The sequence below is a fragment of the Pterocles gutturalis genome, unplaced genomic scaffold, assembly GCF_000699245.1.
Source record: "Pterocles gutturalis isolate BGI_N339 unplaced genomic scaffold, ASM69924v1 scaffold431, whole genome shotgun sequence".
Taxonomy (NCBI): Eukaryota; Metazoa; Chordata; class Aves; order Pterocliformes; family Pteroclidae; genus Pterocles; species Pterocles gutturalis.
In genome coordinates this window covers 1-17,968 of record NW_010097522.1, presented here as the reverse complement: position 1 = coordinate 17,968, position 17,968 = coordinate 1, and the positions used below count along the sequence as shown (strand labels likewise).

The 17,968-nt window shown below is 42.1% G+C and overlaps 1 protein-coding gene across 1 annotated transcript in view; it reads right to left on the bottom strand.

Moving 5' to 3' along the window:
* The window catches only part of GRIA3 (glutamate receptor, ionotropic, AMPA 3), a gene marked incomplete at its 5' end in the record, with an annotated part of 84,795 nt that extends 69,908 nt beyond the window's left edge, over positions 1-14,887 (bottom strand). The window contains one exon of the mRNA XM_010075539.1: positions 14,700-14,887. Within this exon, the coding sequence (XP_010073841.1) occupies positions 14,700-14,887 (188 nt within the window). The remainder of the gene's footprint in view (positions 1-14,699) is intronic.
* Between the last annotated feature and the right edge of the window lie 3,081 nt (positions 14,888-17,968).

Below are 17,968 nucleotides of genomic sequence, written 5' to 3'. Positions count from 1 at the left end.
TAGCAATGAAGGCTGAGTTATAAAAATAAATGAGTACCTCAGCCTTCTCCATATCCTGGGTAACCAGGTCTCCCATTTCCTTCCGGAGAAGGCCCACATTTTCCCTAGTCTTCCCTTTATCACCAGTGTACCTCAGAAGCTCTTCTTGTTGCTGTTGACATCCCTGGCCAGATTTAACTCTATCAGGGCTTTTGCTTTCCTAACCTGATCCCTGGCTGCTTGGACAATGTCTCTGTATTCCTCCCAGGCTACCTGTCCTTTTGCTTCCACCCTCTGTAGGCAGAAGCCCTGATAGAATTAAATCTGCCCAGGGACATCAAGGGCAACAAGAAAAGCTTCCGTGTTTTTCCCGTACCAGTGAGCTCAGCACTGTACCCAGCACTTCCCAGGCAGCCTTACCAGTGCTGAGCAGAGGGGAAGGACCACCTCTGTGGACCTGCTGACAATGCTAATCCCGTGCAGCCCAGGATGCTGTTGGCGTTCTTTGCTGGGAGAGTGCAGCGCTGGCTCATGCTCAACTTGTGTGCCAGGATCCCGAGATCCTTCTCTGCAGAGCTGCTCTCCAGCCAGGAGGCACTTACCCAGTCTGTACCGATACACGGGGCTATTCTTCCCCAGGTGCAGAGCTTCGCGCTTCCCTCTGCTGAACTTCATGAGGTTCCTCCCTGTCCACTTCACCAGCCTGTCAAAGTATTGCAGCACGACCACCTGGTGCATCAAACGTGCCTCCTCATTTGGTCTGATCTGCAAACTTGCTGAGAGTGCACTCCATCCCATAACCTTCACATCCTTAACAGAGAGATTGGTTGGGTACTCCAAAGACCAACCAGCCTCCAGCTGACCTCTGTGTTGCTGATCACAACCCTCTAAGCCCACTAGTTCAGTAATTTTAAATCCACCTTACTGCCTCTGTGGGTTTTGATTTTAAAGAGTCATTGAAAAACACAAGCATGCACTTTTACCTAGAGAAGTAGCTACCGAGATTTTGGCAGCAGTGAAAAGAAAGCTATCATGTCCAATTAATACCTGTTTGGAGCTGATCTTCCCTTCATTTCAATCCATTGCCATCTGGTCAGTCTAGTCTGTTTAATCAAAGTTATTTATCATCCTTTATTTACAAATGAAAAAAAGAAAGGAAAAAATTAGATGACAAAAGTACAGACTACCTCATCTACAGCTCAAAACCCTGGTATTTTATGAGGCTATTAGATCTTTCCATAACATAAAATACTGATGCTGACAGGCAGTATTGCCACAAAGAAGGTCTAAAGATTTTTTACTATGTTTTCATACCTGACAAGTGGCAGAAATATGCCACTTAAGTGAAATGACAGGCAGAGATCTGACCCGCTGTAATGTGTCTTTCCATTTCAACCATATCTGGGAACAATGAGGCAGTTTAATTCTAGAATTCTTCTCTCCTAGGTTTTAAAAAGACAGCAAGAAAATGAGATTTGCTATAAGCTCAGAGTAAAAAAGGATTTTGTCGTTTTTTGTTGAGGTTATTCATGCATTAATTTGGGTTCCATTTTTGCAAAAAGCCCACATTAACTTCAAGAATTTCTACTGATTTTAAGTATATGTGTGAGGTGCTGAGGACAGGAGAGCTTAGCTACTGCCAGTTGAGCAGTAACATGCTTGCTATAGAAATACAATTATGACACCTTTGCTTTCAAAGCAGCATGCAAATGCCAGAAGTGAAGGCTTGATCCTTTCTTTTCAGCTGCAAACAAGCAAAACAGATCAACGGACTCGGGTCTAAAAGAATTTCAACAGCATCATCAGGATCAGTGATCTGTGGGAACAGCATGGATAACAAACCCTTGCTACCTCAAGCATGGCAACAACTGTCTGGCAAGCCCAAACTGTGGTGGAGCATGCTGCCTTCTCTCCTGGGTATCTGGTCAGGTGTTTTCTTGTTTCTATCCCTATTGACAACATTTCTGTTCTGAGGATGGAGTTAAAGCTTATCTCGGATCTGAGCAACTCCTAACCGATATTGGATTGAACGACTGAAAAAGTAGTGCCCTATTGAACCAGCAGCGCTGCCTAATTTGTTCTTCAGGACACACTTGAGAAAGGAGAGGAGTAGAGTATCAGGGTGACAGTCCAATCAGTTCAATAAAAGCCAAAGTCAAGAATCATAGAATTACAGAATCATTAAGGTTGAAAAGACCTCAAGGATCATCAAGTCCAACCATCAACCCAACACCACCTAACTCACTAAACCATGTCCCTAAGCACCAAAAGTTCTCGTCAGTATGTTAGCAAGGATGTTCACCTTATCTTGAGCAGCCTCAGCAATGTACTGCATCTCAGCTCTGTTTCTACCACTCAAGGAAAGGAGAAACCAAAGATGCTGTTCTGCTGGAAAACAGAGTCCTCTTCCCGGCCCCCCTCTCGCTCCTGCAGACCCTGGAGCTGCCCACGGGTCTCGCAGCCACCGCACTGCAGTTCTCCGGGGTCAGCGCACCGTTAACAGCAATGTCGATACCTTCTGAAGTGTTATCGTGTGGGCAAAGGTGCAATAGCATTTGACAGCCATAATCACTCCTCACCATGTTTACTTTGCACAGGTCACCCCCTGTCATGTAAATTTTCCAGATAGGAGTACGATAAATAGGAGGAGAACAGAAAATAAAAGCTCTCCTGAAATGTGAACAGGATTTTCCTCATCTAACCAGATGCCACAGTAAAAATAAGATTCCTTATAACCTCAGCAGATCCATTACACTGGAAGTTTGCAGTGCCCACTCCCAGTACACACACATGCTCCTGCAGAAAGACCAAGTTTCCTTTGAGGATTATAAACACTAGACAAGGTTCTATCTTCCCCAAGTTAATTAATAAAAAATAGCTTTTTTTGGTGTCAGGATTTTGTCTCTTTTTATCACACCAACACTACCAGCACCAACATACGAGGTTCCAAAGGAACCGCAATCCTGCGGTGGCAAAGGACAGGCCACAGCTAGCGGTGGTCTATCACAGCAAAATGTGATATTTGTCCTGCCTTTAACTGCATGGCAATATAAGCCATTTCCATGTTCGGTAGAAGTGGCTTCCCTCATACAAAGGGTCAAAACCCCGTGATTGTAATTGTAGTGCAAACCCAGGGAAGGCGATTTACTTCTTCACTTAGTATTAATGGGACGGGAATCTCACCCCCAGGGACTGTGATGCTGTAAAATATGCAGTAAACAATGATTTCATTTATATGAAGAATGAGTACTATATTAAATTTGAGTTAAATATTAAATGAAGAATGTATTAAATATTAAGATGAAGATTCTACACACGTATTATTTGTTGCAGATAAAAATAACTGCATACATAGTTGAGATTAATTCATCCACCATTTCAGAGGCTTCATGTCCTTTAGGGAATGTCACAAAGCCACATATAGCCCCAATTGCTAGATTTTGTATTTTTGTGCAGTATATGGACCGAAGAATTTTACTTCCATGCAACTGCCACCTTGTATATTTGTGACTACACCTCATAACCAAAATCCTACTTTCTTCTACAGCACAGTATCAAGATCATTTCTTTTGGCTTACAAAAAATTCTTCAAAAAGCTTTTGTCTCTTCTGCAATGTCTCTCTCATGGGAGATAATTTCCTGCACAACAGGAATCTCCTAGATGAAGGGGACAAAAATGCACATGGTGGAAGCAGGGATCTGAGATGCCTCTGAAGCATTTTAACTAAAGTTTTTCCTTTCCTGCCCCCCTTCTTGTGCCCTTCTCTCCCATGCCCCTCTCCTTGATGATAGTCACATCAAGAGAGACATTTTACTTTCAGGCCATCTCCAGACAGATGATGGTTGCACATGTTGGTCCTTGGAGGGTAATTAAACACAGCATCTGAAAGTTGTATTGTACTTCGTTCTCCCTCCATATGGCTAAACTTTCTTTTCCCATAACTAATCTGACATTTGCTGATTGAAGATTGTGTAGTGGAATATGCATTTCATTTGTGCATAAAAGTTCATGTTAGAAATTTCTTAGGAAAAAACCTACAAACTGAAACAGAGGCTCAAAACTTGAACTACCCTTCATCACTTGAAGCTATTTCACTAAAACCAAGACCAGATATGGTGGGGTGTTACAATCATAATAAAAATTCTTTGTAGCGTATGAAGGATACTCAAAATTGCCAAGACTTTTGCCCCTTATTTTGCCAAGATATTCTCAAGAAGAGATACTTGTTCCCAGAGAGCTTCCTTGAAGAGATCTATGTGTTATAGAAACTTTTAATTCGTGAATTCTTTAGCTTTTTGAGTGAGATTAATAAATGAAAAATCCAGTTGTGTTCTGCAGGAATTTTTACAGTTGTATTGATGGGAAGCAAATGTTTTAATTAAATATGTTACTCTGCAGCAGTAATTTCCACACATAGGTCATTTAAGGAAGGAGGTCACATTTTAACTGTCTACACAGTTCTAGTATATTCTTTGAGAAAGATCCTCCCTTGAAAAATGTTCATAATGGAGTGATTTGACATCCAAGGTAATTTCACAGACGTTCCAGTACTTTATCAAGCCTCTGTGAAATCTTAAGTTCAAAACTCACCTGAAATTTCACAGAGACTTCATATCTCATAAAAACCAACTGAAAACCAAATGTGTACAGGAAATTCCACATCACAATAAGCTTTCTGTGTTGAGTGTCAGAATTGCTTCAATTTGACACTGACAAACCATGCTATGGTACTCTCCTCATTGGTTTAATCTTCTAGACCTGCTGGTTCAGTCTTCTGTCCTCCTCTGTCTTGGCTATAACCCTTCCCAGATCAGACACTACCAGAATGGCAGCAACCATGACATTCAAGGGACATGGGTTCCGTTCTCTGATTTGACACAATTTTTTGCTACAATGCTCAACAATTACTTGGGTCTGGAGCTTTTTGATGCACTGTTGTCATCAAAGCTTGAATGACTTTTTTGAAGACAACTGATTTGGTAGGGTACTTGGGACACTGCAGCTTCTGTTTCTCTACATGGATCTTCCAAAGAGTCCAGGGGAACTGAAATTCATATTATCTGATAGGAAAGGTACATAGAGAAAGATCTTGTGTTCTCTCTTCCTACTGCTTCTGATTAATTCTGAAATATCCATCTACCTTGCATCTCACCCCATCAAGGGCCACTCTTGTTCATCAGTCAAGCCCTGTGGAAATGCCTCTTATGCTGCTTAAGTCTCAATTCACCACCTCTGGGAAGACACACGAGGTTTTGCTAGCCTGAGAATGAACAGGTACTGCTGCTATCCCTGCACTGATACTCCAGAGAGCCCAAAAGAATAGGAATTTATGTTAACTGCTCAGACGGGTAAGCTTCTCAGTAACCATCACATGCTTCTCGCTGACACACAACTGCCTTTTCAAAAGACACCAGTTATTTCTCAGTCAAATCTTAGCTCAGAAAAGTTAAGCAAACAAGCACACCTGGCTGTACTACTAGAGTTGATTGCCTTTCCCTAGGAACATTCATGGTTAAATTTCCTTCAATCCATAATGCAACCAGCTCCTTTCCCATGTAACACAGTCCCATCACAGTAACATCCTCATTTCCAACTTCACATATACTCTCTTTACTTACGCTCCCTCCTTGCTTCTTGGTAGCTGTGGATGCTCTCACTGTAGACCTACAAATCCCCATCAGGTATATCAAAATCAGCACTATCAAAACTGACTTCCAGACTAGCATCCTTCACTAAGTTTCACAACATCTCAAGTCACTTTCACAAAGACTATTCATAATAATAATCTTACATTTATTCTTACTTTTCCAAACCTTCTGCAGGAATCACAGATGCATTTGAAGGCCTATCCACATCATCAACAAGCAGTTCTTTAGTGATCTTTGCATGGGGTGCCTAATCAGTGTGACACAGGAGATGACATCTAACTGTTGTCTTTGGCTTTCAATACCGTACACTCTTGAAACCACAGATAAACATAAACAATGCTCACGTCTTCTTCTCATATCCCACAGGGAAAATAAAACTCCTTCAGTCTTAGTTGCTCAAAAATATAAAAGGATGTATATCCATCGGGGGAAGAGAGGAAGAGATTAGGTAAACTGAGGCACACGGTCTTCATTTTAAAAATACATAGATTTCCCATTTTCTCCACATCTCCCATCAGTACGTCGGAGTAAAATCCCACCATTACTCCCTGGAATTGAACAAGAGTCATTGGAAACAGAATTCTGCTTATATAAACCATTACTGCATGTCAGGATCACTTCGAACTATTATTTGGACCTAACCCAGAAGTGTCGCAGTAATTCAGTCCCAATGCTCATATGAGAATCTTTTGGAGGGGGGTTTGTACTGCAGAGCACTGCTTTCAAGCAGACTGAAAAATACTGAATAGTAGCCATTCTTTTTTTCTTTATGAGCATTTCTTTTCCCTTTTACATGTCCTACGAAATCAAGAAAGAAAAAACATCAGTGCAAACTCCTCTAGGGAAAACAACGTTACTTTTTCTTATACTTTTATCATAAATGGAATTTTACTGTGACTGGAATTGCATTGAATTCGCTCTTTTCAATGCTTTCAAGGAGTGAAAGGTTTATTCTGCTTCACCATAAACAGTGCTCTGCAATATTCCCCATATAACTTGGTGCATAAACCGTAAACCAAAAGAGATTATGAAGAGTTAATTTATTTTTACTAGACTTAGTCTATGCAGCAGCGGAGGCCATTTTACTCATATGAGGTAATAAAGTTATAGCAATATTTTTCTGTTCTCATTCTTTACATGCATTCTCCCAGGATAGAATACACTCAGGGTGTTTTTAAGGTGTTGATAATTTTATTCATTACACGTTTTGGAAGAACGAGCTTCCAGCAGTACAGATGCCATTATACCTACACATGCATGCCCATGGTACAACACAAATAAATTTAATTTAGTAACATGGGCTTTTTTAAGCTTGGGAACATTAACGTCCTCTAAAATTGCTATGCTATTTCCCATCTTACTGGTCGGATACTGTGGGATGAGTTTGTATTTGAGGTTTAGTTGATGACTTACAGGGCCTGATTCTTTATAAATTTAGCGCAGGCTACTCCTGGTAGCTGTCACCTGCTCTGCAGAGGCCAGTGGAATCACACTGGTATGAAGGTGGGATAACAGACAGGAACACGTAGGAATGTACCATTACAAGCAGTGAGCGATTTGCACTGGGATGGGACTTTGCCCTATTATGGCCTGATCCAAACCCATCTGCAGCCCAGAGCAAAGGCACCATAGCTCTGGATCACACCTCGGGACCTCATATTTAGGGACTTCCCCCTGCAAGGCTGTAGCCATCAGTTGCTCGTGTCTTATATACTGCACCTCCAGCACCTGGGCTCAAAAAGCCCAGTGGGGTGGTCACCCCTCTGAAAATCTTGCCATTTGAACTGTAGCATGGCAGTGCTCTATGAAACACATTTGGGAACATCTTGGTGCATGAGGGACCCTGAGAATCACCAGTGGTTCTCTTCCTCCCCCAGGTATGTGATTCATATTGCACCAAAGCCATTAATCCTGGCTTAGTCTGCCGTGAAAAAAAAAGACATACGCTGTTGTGCAGCTTTTGTTTTACGGAGTTAGGACTTCTTCCCTTATAAATGAACTTATAAGACACCAGAACTATCGCGCTGCCTCTGGTGATGTACAACGCCTGTTTGCACAGTGGTATTGTGCTATTACTATTCATTTTGATAGCGTGTTTCCTTCCTCTCCCTGCAGTTGGTTCATCTGAATTGTCGCCAAAATGGTTGCCTTGGAAACTAATTAAGGAAAGCCTTTGGTTAGAAGCAGAGTTTTAAGCATTAAACTATTTGAGAGACAGATGCAGAAATTAAGGTAATGTCTGCAAAGATGAAAGGGTTTATCCTTTATAGGGAGAAGAAAGAACCACATTAAATGCTAGGACTGTAACAAAGCGACTTCTATACAACACCAATTTTTAAAACCGGGAAAAGACGCGTGAATGAGGGATTTTAAAATCAGCCAGGGGCTTAGAAGAGGTTAAAAAGATTCCCAGAGCTACCAGGGATGGGGAGATGGACAAATACAGTGGGACTCAGGAGCTCCCTTTCCCTCAAATACTCTGTGTTATCTTTAAAAGGCTTCTTGTGAATGTTGTTTTTGAAAAATACCAGCACAGCTAACGAAAGACCAAATCCTCTCCCCACAGTCTAGGTATGGCAGAAGCATCAGTGTGTACATTTGCTTCCAAAGTACACCAAATGCAGGATGTCCATCGCAAATGGCCCTCAGGCTCAACTTTTCTACGGAGACTGTCAACAAGGGTAACAATTAGTGCCAGCTGCAGAAGCAGCTCATACGATCTGGACATGGACTAAATAAAAAGTGGGACCCTCCGAAGGCTTTCTAAGGGCAAAACACACATGGACAAATTCTGTGCGCTGAAAAGCTGCAAAGAAAGGTGAACGAGGCAGCAAATTGTGCTTTTACAGCTACCTACTAACTGAAGTTCAAAGCAAATACAATCTCTCTATGAGCACAATGGTATCAATTTAAGTATTGTCTCCAGGATAATGTTTTGGATAATGGTTGACTCTATACTTGCAGCACTGCAACTGAGAAAAGATTTGGGTTCTCTGTACAGCAATGCAGAGGTTGCCATAAAAATAAGCCTGTAGCTGCATAAAACCACACTACAAATTTTGTGATAAAAATATGCAAAAGATCAAAAGCATATGCATGCGTGTGCATTGGTGTGTGCATTTATATCCCATGAATTATCATAAAACACAAAATGAGTAATTGCTACGATGACAGAAAAATAAAAACTCTAATGGTGGCTTCAGGTTCATGTGCCTCTGGCATAAGAAACCACAGCTGCTTGGCAGCAGGCTTCTACATACAGCAGCTTGCACATTTACGGTGAGACATTCTGTATTAATTATTATTATTACTGATCAGATACATTTAAAACGGTGCTTTAATGTCTTTTGAACAATTTTAGAGCTTTGTGTGCCATTACCTCAGTCACTCTGCAGGATGACTAATACTCCGTTAAATTCCTGTCGTTGGGAACCTGCCTTGCTTTCTGAAGTCTGGATGATGGCTTTGGAGAGACTTTACTATTCACAAGCTACAAATTCTCTCCTCAGGTACGTGTGAAATGTGCCGTATGCGGGGCACGTTAACCCAAGATGTTCCTTCTCTCTGCTTTAGCAATCCACCTCTGGCCCTTTATTAGTTTCACAGCTGACAGGCAGCTGTCGCTTTTGACATCTGCCCAATTTTATTTACCGCTACCTGTAGTCCAGAGGGCGACTGCCCTAAGCAATTCCCCTTTCCTCCCCACACACCCATACAGACCTCTGGGTTGCTGAAAATCCCTGGTTGTGAAGGGAAAGAAGCAACCTTCCATTCTGCTTTAGATCCTGGTTTCAACAATACTCATGGGCACCTAATGAAGAAATGTCCCAAATTTTAAGTTTCTAGTTCACCTGAAACACAAAAATGAACTGTACTGGTTTCTGAGTGACGTTAGACAACCCTGTCCATATCAGATACTCTCTCGGAGCCCCAGTGGAGCCCCCTCCTCTGCTCCACACAGAGGGTGACAGTGGGCTGTGACACAGCCGGGGTTCGACGTGACGGTGGCACACTGCTCCGTGGCTGTGCTCCGTGCAGCACAGCACTGGCAGAGGACACGGCATCACCGGGGTTCATAAGCAAAGCAGAAGCTGAAGCTACTCACAGCTCTGCTTCTCCTTCAAGCGTCCCACTGTGTTCATAGGCAATTACTGTGCTTTTAATTGCTGCTGAGAACACAGGCAACCCCACACCCGACGGTTGACAATCTAACACACACACCAGGAAGCTTACACCAAAGCAGCATTGATTTTTTTCACTTACATTTTTCCTTACTGTTGTTTTTAATGACTATTGGTTAGCCAACTACTGCAGTTTTGTACCTATTCTTACAAGACCCCAAATGTGAAAGCTGCTGTGCAGTGAGCACGCTCCTCTGAGGTCTGAACAGCTCTTGAGAGGGATGCAACTGTGGCTGTACTGAAAACCTGTGGACCACCTTCCTAATCTCAACATTTCAGACTCGAAGGTCAAGTCACAGTCACTGCTTGCACTGGATAGAGATCAGTCAATCAGATTACCCTTCTTAATCCTACGGACGCTTTACTTCAAGACTTCTCTGACAGTTTGACTGTCATTGTCAACTTTTGGGGACTGCATTCTCTACTGTAATATTGCTTCTGCTTTGTGAGACGCCTCCAGGCACTACAGAGATTGCCTTGGAGCCTAGCCTTGACGACTATGTTTGGAGATGGTGTCCTTTCGATAAAAGCATGCAGTCTCTGGAATAAACAGCTCTTTTGTAAAGTTTCACCATTTTGATCCTGAATGGAGTTTCTTCCTCCTTATATTCCCTCAGGAGATTTTCTTCTAAATGGACAAAAAGCCACTCTAGTCTGAAATAGAGCTTGTTATCTTGGGAATAAGAAAAACATATTTCTTAGCTCAAAAACACGTCTCTAAATACATGGTTGAACAGGCTAAAGCTTACTGTTAGTTCCCAGAAGAAAATGTTCTTCTGTTTATGAGAACAAAATTTTATATCTATCTGTGAAGGAATACTGGAATATTTTAGCATCAAGGGACAAGAAGTGTGGGGAGCTTATGAATTTTGCATGACATAAGTGTTGCTATCTCTGTGCTTGAGAGGCCACTAGATGATTAAATTGGATATTGTTTTGTTGTGGAAGGAGGGATATTGATCCAACACGCTCAATGGTTATAGAACTATGGGGCAAGTGAACAAACAGATGGCAACGTACAGAATGACTATTAATCTCTCTGCTTCCCCCTTCTCTGCAGCTGAAGAGACAGGGCCAGAGATGATGTGGGCAGGGTACCCACCTCTAGGACACACTGCAGGGCCCATCACAAGATTCTCTGGAAGGGGAATGAAACCAGATGTGCTGCAGAGTGAAACCTGGCACAAAACAGGTTACCCAGGCAGGGTAGCAGCGGAGGTACCCTCTTTCCTCTACCTTATATTTACATACCAGGGGGAGACATCCTTTCCTGGGTACCAGCCAGCCCTGAGAAATACTTCATATGAAAGGTTTCAGACCTTGGAAATACAGAGACATACAGATGTGCCAGATGCTAAAGGCATATGGAATACTCAAGGTCACTGACTCACGTGTCTGTACATCGCTGAAGGAAGGTACAGAATATTCCAGCAGGACCTGAAGAGTCTGAAGAAAATCCTCAGATGGGTAATCATCTTTAGAAAAGCCTACACTTTCCAAAGAGAGTATACCCTGGTTTGAACTGGTCGAAAAAAAGGATCAAGGAAGAGATCTGCACACACTGACCGGCCTGATACAGGAGAAGAGGTCACTCTTATTTAATCCAAGCACTAACACAAAGCCATATGTGGTTTCTGGAGCAGAGAACTGATGAGCTTGCCGAATGGCCTGGCCAAGAGCCCAAAAGTCTGATAGAAAACTCAGCATGTGTGTAGACTGTTCAGTGGTTTACAGTCTGTTTATTTCTGCTATAACTTTGGATCTTGAATAAGTCCTATTTAAGCTTCTGAAATCCAGGGTCACTGGCTCATCCTCCTCTTGTGAAATAGCAGGTGCCACACATTCCCACCATGACCACAGAAAACCCCCTCTCTGGAGGTAGGCATCACTCCCAGAAGGTGATGGGAGGGTTGATCTTTGAAGCTGTGCCCCTGAGGAGGCCAAAAAGGGAGAGGGATGGAAAGGCAGCTGGGCTGGGCAGCCCTATACCAACCCCCTCTGGGACAGAGTTTGTCGATCTGTACTCTGCCAGAACAGGTAGAGTCTTGGCTACCCTTTGCTTTTGCTGGGAAAAAACTCTTCACAGCCACCTGAAGTTGTGCAGTCAGCGTGCTGCTAACGTGCTCAGATGCTGCTGCCTCTTGGCTGAGAAGACTTTCTAGACTCCACACAAAGCACTGATCTGACTTTCTAAACTGCATTAAAACGCTAGATTTGAAATATGCAAATCCAGAGTTATCTTTCCCCCCAATGCTATGCTATCAGCAAACACAGTTGGCTATAAAGACAACGCACCAGTCCCTTGAGCAAACTGGCTGGATGGATTTAAGTACCACACGTATTTGTGAGATTTTTTAACTACTTTATGAGAAGATAACAAGGTAAGCAGAGGAGATGGAAGGAAAAGCCTAAAACCAATAATTGTTCAGCTGTCAACCTGGGGTCCACCATTACTGACTTTCCCTGCAGAAACTTAAGTCAATGCTTTTCAGTATCAGACAAAAAAAACCCCTGGAAATTATTGCCAGAAGATACCTTTAGCATCAGAGGCACCAGCCTGTGATCTGCTTGGGCTATTCTTTAGGAAGTGAACGGCCCCAGTAAAATAAATGTGTATTTATGCAGCATAAAAAAAGTGCTGCATAACTGGACTACACTTTTTAGACTGCTAAAAAACCATGATTAGTACCAGAGTATTTAGCTCAGAAGGTACATTTAGTTTGCTTTTCTATCTAGCTTGGTTTCCTAGACAAAGAGTTCTAAATCCATTTTTGATACTGCAAATTCAAACAATTTTGCTTATGAGCATCTTCAATGAAATCATATTACATCAGTGAGGCAACATATACGACGTAGTATTTATGTGTGAAAATTTCTGCAGGATTTGGCTGCAAAACAATGGACTGACAGTGTTCAATGGATTGGCTAAAACTGGTTGAAACAGTCCTAAAATACAACTGCAAGGAAATTTTAAGATCTTTTAGAAATATTTGAGATAATTTGGGATAAAGATTTAATGGAAATGTCCAAATTTTATGTAAATAAAGTTGAAAAGATGGACAGTGGGCATAATACAGAAAAAGAGTAATTTAACAGTACAGGGATGGGCTATATACAATACAATAATGACAACAGAAAGGCTCTGATTATGCAAAAGGGTAAGTATTGTACAGTGTACTGTAGAGTTTGGGGAAACCTGGAGGCCCCAGTAGCAACTCCTTAGTTACACAGACGCTAATCATGTTGATAGAAAGATGAATCAAACATTATATAAAATTACAACTTCACTAGGTTTGAATTTAGAATGCTTGCAGAAGGAAAGAGTCCACGAGTTTTTTGCTGTATGGTTTGCTTCGTATGCAGCTTTCATTTTAGGCACCGGAATGGTTTGATTATTTTTTTCTCTCACTTGCACAATAGAAGAAAAAGAGAGAACAAAATGTAAATGCAGTCAGAAAGATCAAAGAAAAGGCCTGTTCCCCAGCTGAGAGTGGGCCCAAAAACTTCAGCTTGGCTCAGGAGTGCTCTCCTGCATCATTTCCAGCAGAGCAGGCTGTGGGTGTGGTGTTTTCCATCTTTTGCAAGAATATGAGTAAATGAAAGAAATAAAAAAAAGTTTCTTACACTTTTCTGTATGAATTTCCATACTGACCAAAAATACAGTGTATTTAGTATATATGAAGTGCAGTATACATGCATTAGTATCCCAACCATACCAGCTGTCAGAGTTACAGACCAGTACCAGCTTGTGCTATGTTCTCTTGAGCATCCTCCTGTTGCCCTCTGGACCCAGCGGCTATGGGACCTGGCTGTGACCACAGCGATTCCATCCCCGCAGACTGACCCTCAGTGTCACACCTCAAGGCTTGATGGGAACAGAACGTTTTGAGAAGGAACTCGGTGAATACAGCTTTTGCATTTCCCAGGGGTTATGGCAGGGAGGTCAGTTTGCTGCTAGTTCACAATACAACATTTCAAAGAGATATGCTAAGGTTTCATGAAATTTAGGTGGTACTTTGGATCAGCTCCATACTATAAACCCACAGTTAAATTTATGAAGTGGCAATAATCAGAGGGTTTTTCAATCCTAATGGAAGTGAATTCCCACGAATAAACAAGCAGCATGGATTTGGTCCCACACCAACACCGGCTCTGCTGTGCACCCAGGCAGCAGGGACCTGTCCTTCTTCTGCTCCCTGTGATGTGTATCTGTTACTACACCTCTTCAAGCACGTTGCACAGCACTGGCAAGTGGCACAGGCATTCTGGGATGGTCAGGGGGTATGGCCATTCCTCTGAGACAAAGCAAACCCTGGGAAGGCCACATACTCAAAAGTGCATCTTCCCCAGCAGAGGTGTTCAGACTCTATCACCCACCATTTAAGCCTGTCAACAGCACCGACAGTGCAGAAGGAAGGGCTTTATGTACCCAAAAAGTGCTAATGAGCCATTTGCACTACCAGCTGAATCTTCCATTAGCGATACTTCCATTTGGGAATTCTTTAACATGACTCAGAACTACTTCACTGGCTTTTTATTTCTTGTTTCATGTTCCACTTAAAAAACTGCACCTGTCTTGCAATCCCTGTAAGCAGCTCTGATGCCAGTGATGTTACTCTCACAGCTGAGGTTTTAGGTTCTTAACCTACTTAAAAAATAATTAATTATTGACATTTGGGAAAAAAAATCAGAGACATTTCCTGGTAGGTTACATGTAAGTGCTGCCACGAACTATGAGCATCACTGAGGCATTTTAATTTTATTAAGTAACCGGACAGTTGTTGGGACTCTTATCTCAACGGATACTTAATTAATTTCTAGAAACAGACAGTTCCAGAAACATTAACGATGTCTGTCACAGAGAGATCACAACTTCTGAAAAGCATATACCTGTTCCAAAATGGTGTTGATTCTGTCTACTTCGCAGTCAATTAAGTATCTTTTTTCTTGCCGCCTGTCCATCTCCTCTATAATTCTTCTGAACTCTTGAACATCCTTTATGTTTCCTACAGATCTGGCTGTCACTTGCCAGTTGTTCTGTACTGCAGCTTCCATAATCGCTTGAAGAATGGAAAATCCTGTAGGGGGAAGAGACAACGCAACCACTTAGAACAAAAAAACCTATTTTGAATGTTTGACAAAGGGTTCACAAAAACTTGCATCATCAAAAGGGACACAGACTAGCTAATAGCCTGCAAGTGCTTCATTACTCGAGAAAGCAACAGGGTAGGGACAGGTTTCTTCTTTCAGCTCTGCCCCTGCCAAAGTCACTGACTTCAGCAGAATTTTGCTCGGCAGTGTATTACTGTGAGGCGTATCAGAATCTGTCCAATATATCATATTATGATCCTCTCAGGGATGTTTATGGTTGTGCTGGGGTCCGTGCCAGCTGAGAATAGGAGCCTGCAAGCTATTACTTGGGCAAAAGTCCATCCGCCTGAAGAGCCGGACAGAAGGGGTAATGTGCCCGTGCAGACTGCAGCAATGGGTCATTAACTGGCAAAGGTCCAAGCACTGCACAAGAATGCCAATTAAGTCATTGTGCTGGTTATCGGAGCTATGAACCACAGGAGAATATTTTACCAATAGTCACTTTGATTTCAAAAAAAATGTTTTTGAATATGGAGTCCAGCAGCATTAACCACACGTTCAACGGGTTCATTAAGGTAACACTAACTCATTTAGTAGCCTCAACAGAGGAGAGAAGCAGCACAGAATGACCAAAGACTGCACAGTGGGAAATTAAACAAGCAAATAGCATTTCATTTCTTGTGAAGAGCCATGCCTGGGCAGCAGACAGAACTCAAGTCAAGTCCCCAAGCAAAAGGTGGAACTGGGAACGGTAATCTCCTTCGAGTCATTTCCATCAGAAATTGATTTGCATCCCTCTATTATAGTACACAGCAGGGAATTTGGTGAATTACCTGTTTTGATTCAGGAAATTAAAATTTTTGCATGGTTCTAATTGTTTCAAATCTGGGTGGATGCCAATCAAAGAGAGAGGTCATCAGCAGCAAGCACACCCAGTGCTTTCCAGTGGAGCTCCTTTGTACAGCAGCATCCATGTGAGCTGTGCTTCTGGACAGATAATTTATTTGCAAAACTTTCAGTCAAATCATTTAGTCATACTGTGGATTTCCTATCCATAGCCGGATTTCAGAAGCACAGAATGCTTCCACACTCACAAACACACAAATATGCAGGATCAACAATCAATCAATTGTGCTCTGTGATAACCAGTCCCCTACGCTCTGAAACTGAAAGGAGTTTGAGCTACAGAGGAACAACACGTTCACTGCTTCAAATTATACCAATCCCTCTTCTGAACTCAGACATCACTGAAGGGATACACGAATAATAAAGAACTTCGGCTGCAGTCTGATCTTCCGTAGCCTGCTGTAAATCTGTAATGGCTGTCTGAAGCCAGAGGAGCTGCATCATTACCTCATTACAGACACAAATAAGGAGAGTATGATTTTCTAGATTGCAGTTCGATTATTATAATTTACCATGTGACTTCCTTAAGTCTCACTCAAATGCCCTCACTTTCCCTGTGCAGCCTCCCTAATGCTTAATGCTGTTCTTTGTGTGCGTGCACTTTACTATCCCATGAAAGGTAGTGACAATTAATATGTACGCTGGTGGGGAATTCTTTCTGGCATCTTCTTTCCCCTGAGACTACTGAAAGGGAGGCATTTACAAATGTATAGTACAATGAACTCAGTCTTCCTTAACATCATATTTTACAAAAATGGCTGTGATGTCTGTGACAGCGCTGTGATTCCATTACATGTAGAAGGAAGAACGAAGCCTAAGATATTTGGTTGTCTGCAAACGAGGAATATTGATGTGGGAACAAAAATACCGCTAATAGGGATTTACAAATGCTTTGTGTACAATGATGTGCTTTTAAAAAAAATATGATTCTATGAAGTAATGAATATTTACAGATTTGCTTCATCAGTCATATAATGTCTAAGTATGAACCTTGAGTTTGCTGTAAACAACAGAAAACAGTCCATAAACCTATTTATTCACTCCAAATCAAACTAGATGGTTCAACATATTATAAAAAACCATGACATTTAAAAAAATTCTATACCTCTTATTTTTTTGCTAACATATACAGAATTTGTGAATTGTCTCATGGAAATAAACGAATGTGCTGGGGAGCAAGTGCCATTGGTTGGCTGCCATGCACCTGGTTTCAGTCAACACTGGTTGAGTCAGAGCTCGCTCTGTCAAACCTTCAATATCTCAGAAGAAAGCTGGGCAATTTTCATAATTTTGTGCAACTGCATGTTTGTGTGGATGTGTTTGTTTTTGCATGCGTGTATTAGTCAGTGGTTAGCATTTCAAGAAAGAAATTACTCAGCAGCCTTTCTCCTATGCATGAAAAGCCAATTACAGTAATCTTGGCGGTGTATTAGTCAGTGGTTAGCATTTCAAGAGAGAAATTACTCAGCAGCCTTTCTCCTATTCATGAAAAGACAATTACAGTAATTTTGGCATGAAAAAGTTCCAGAGCTTCATCATTTCTGTCTTCTCTACCTCCTGTTTCTCCTTGTCCACCGAGTCTTTACAGTCACAGTCCCCTCTACCCTTGTCAGTTCTTGAAATCCTCCCATCGGTGCCACCCCGGCTCGCCTCTCCCGGGCCCTCTCTGAGCGTACCATTTGCCCTTCCTGCGACAGCTCGTTAGGCCAGTCCTCTGACGACCTTTACAAAGCCCACTCCTCTTGCTTTACAAAAGCAGGGTTCAAACCTCCTGCTTTCAGGAAGGCAGCACACTCGCGCTTCGCAAACACGCGTTCGCAGTTCCCAACCTCCAGTCTCTCTCTACGCCTATTGCCTTCCGCGCCATTTACTCCATTTCACATTGTCACCCATTACGTGATATTTCTGTAAACAGCATGTTCCAGGCTCCAGCTGTACTTTACCATTAAGAGAGCTGTTACATAAGCTGTGCGATTGTTCAAAGACAAGGATCATTTTATCTTCAAATGTGAACATTCCTTTCTCCTTAGCATAACAACGCAAGCTGCGATGGTTCAGGGGTACTGCCTGGGTAACGAATGGGGAAATTATTTTCCCTATTTTGTGCACGTCAGCGACCAAACCCATACACCAAGCTTTTCCATTCCCTACCCTCCAGTGAA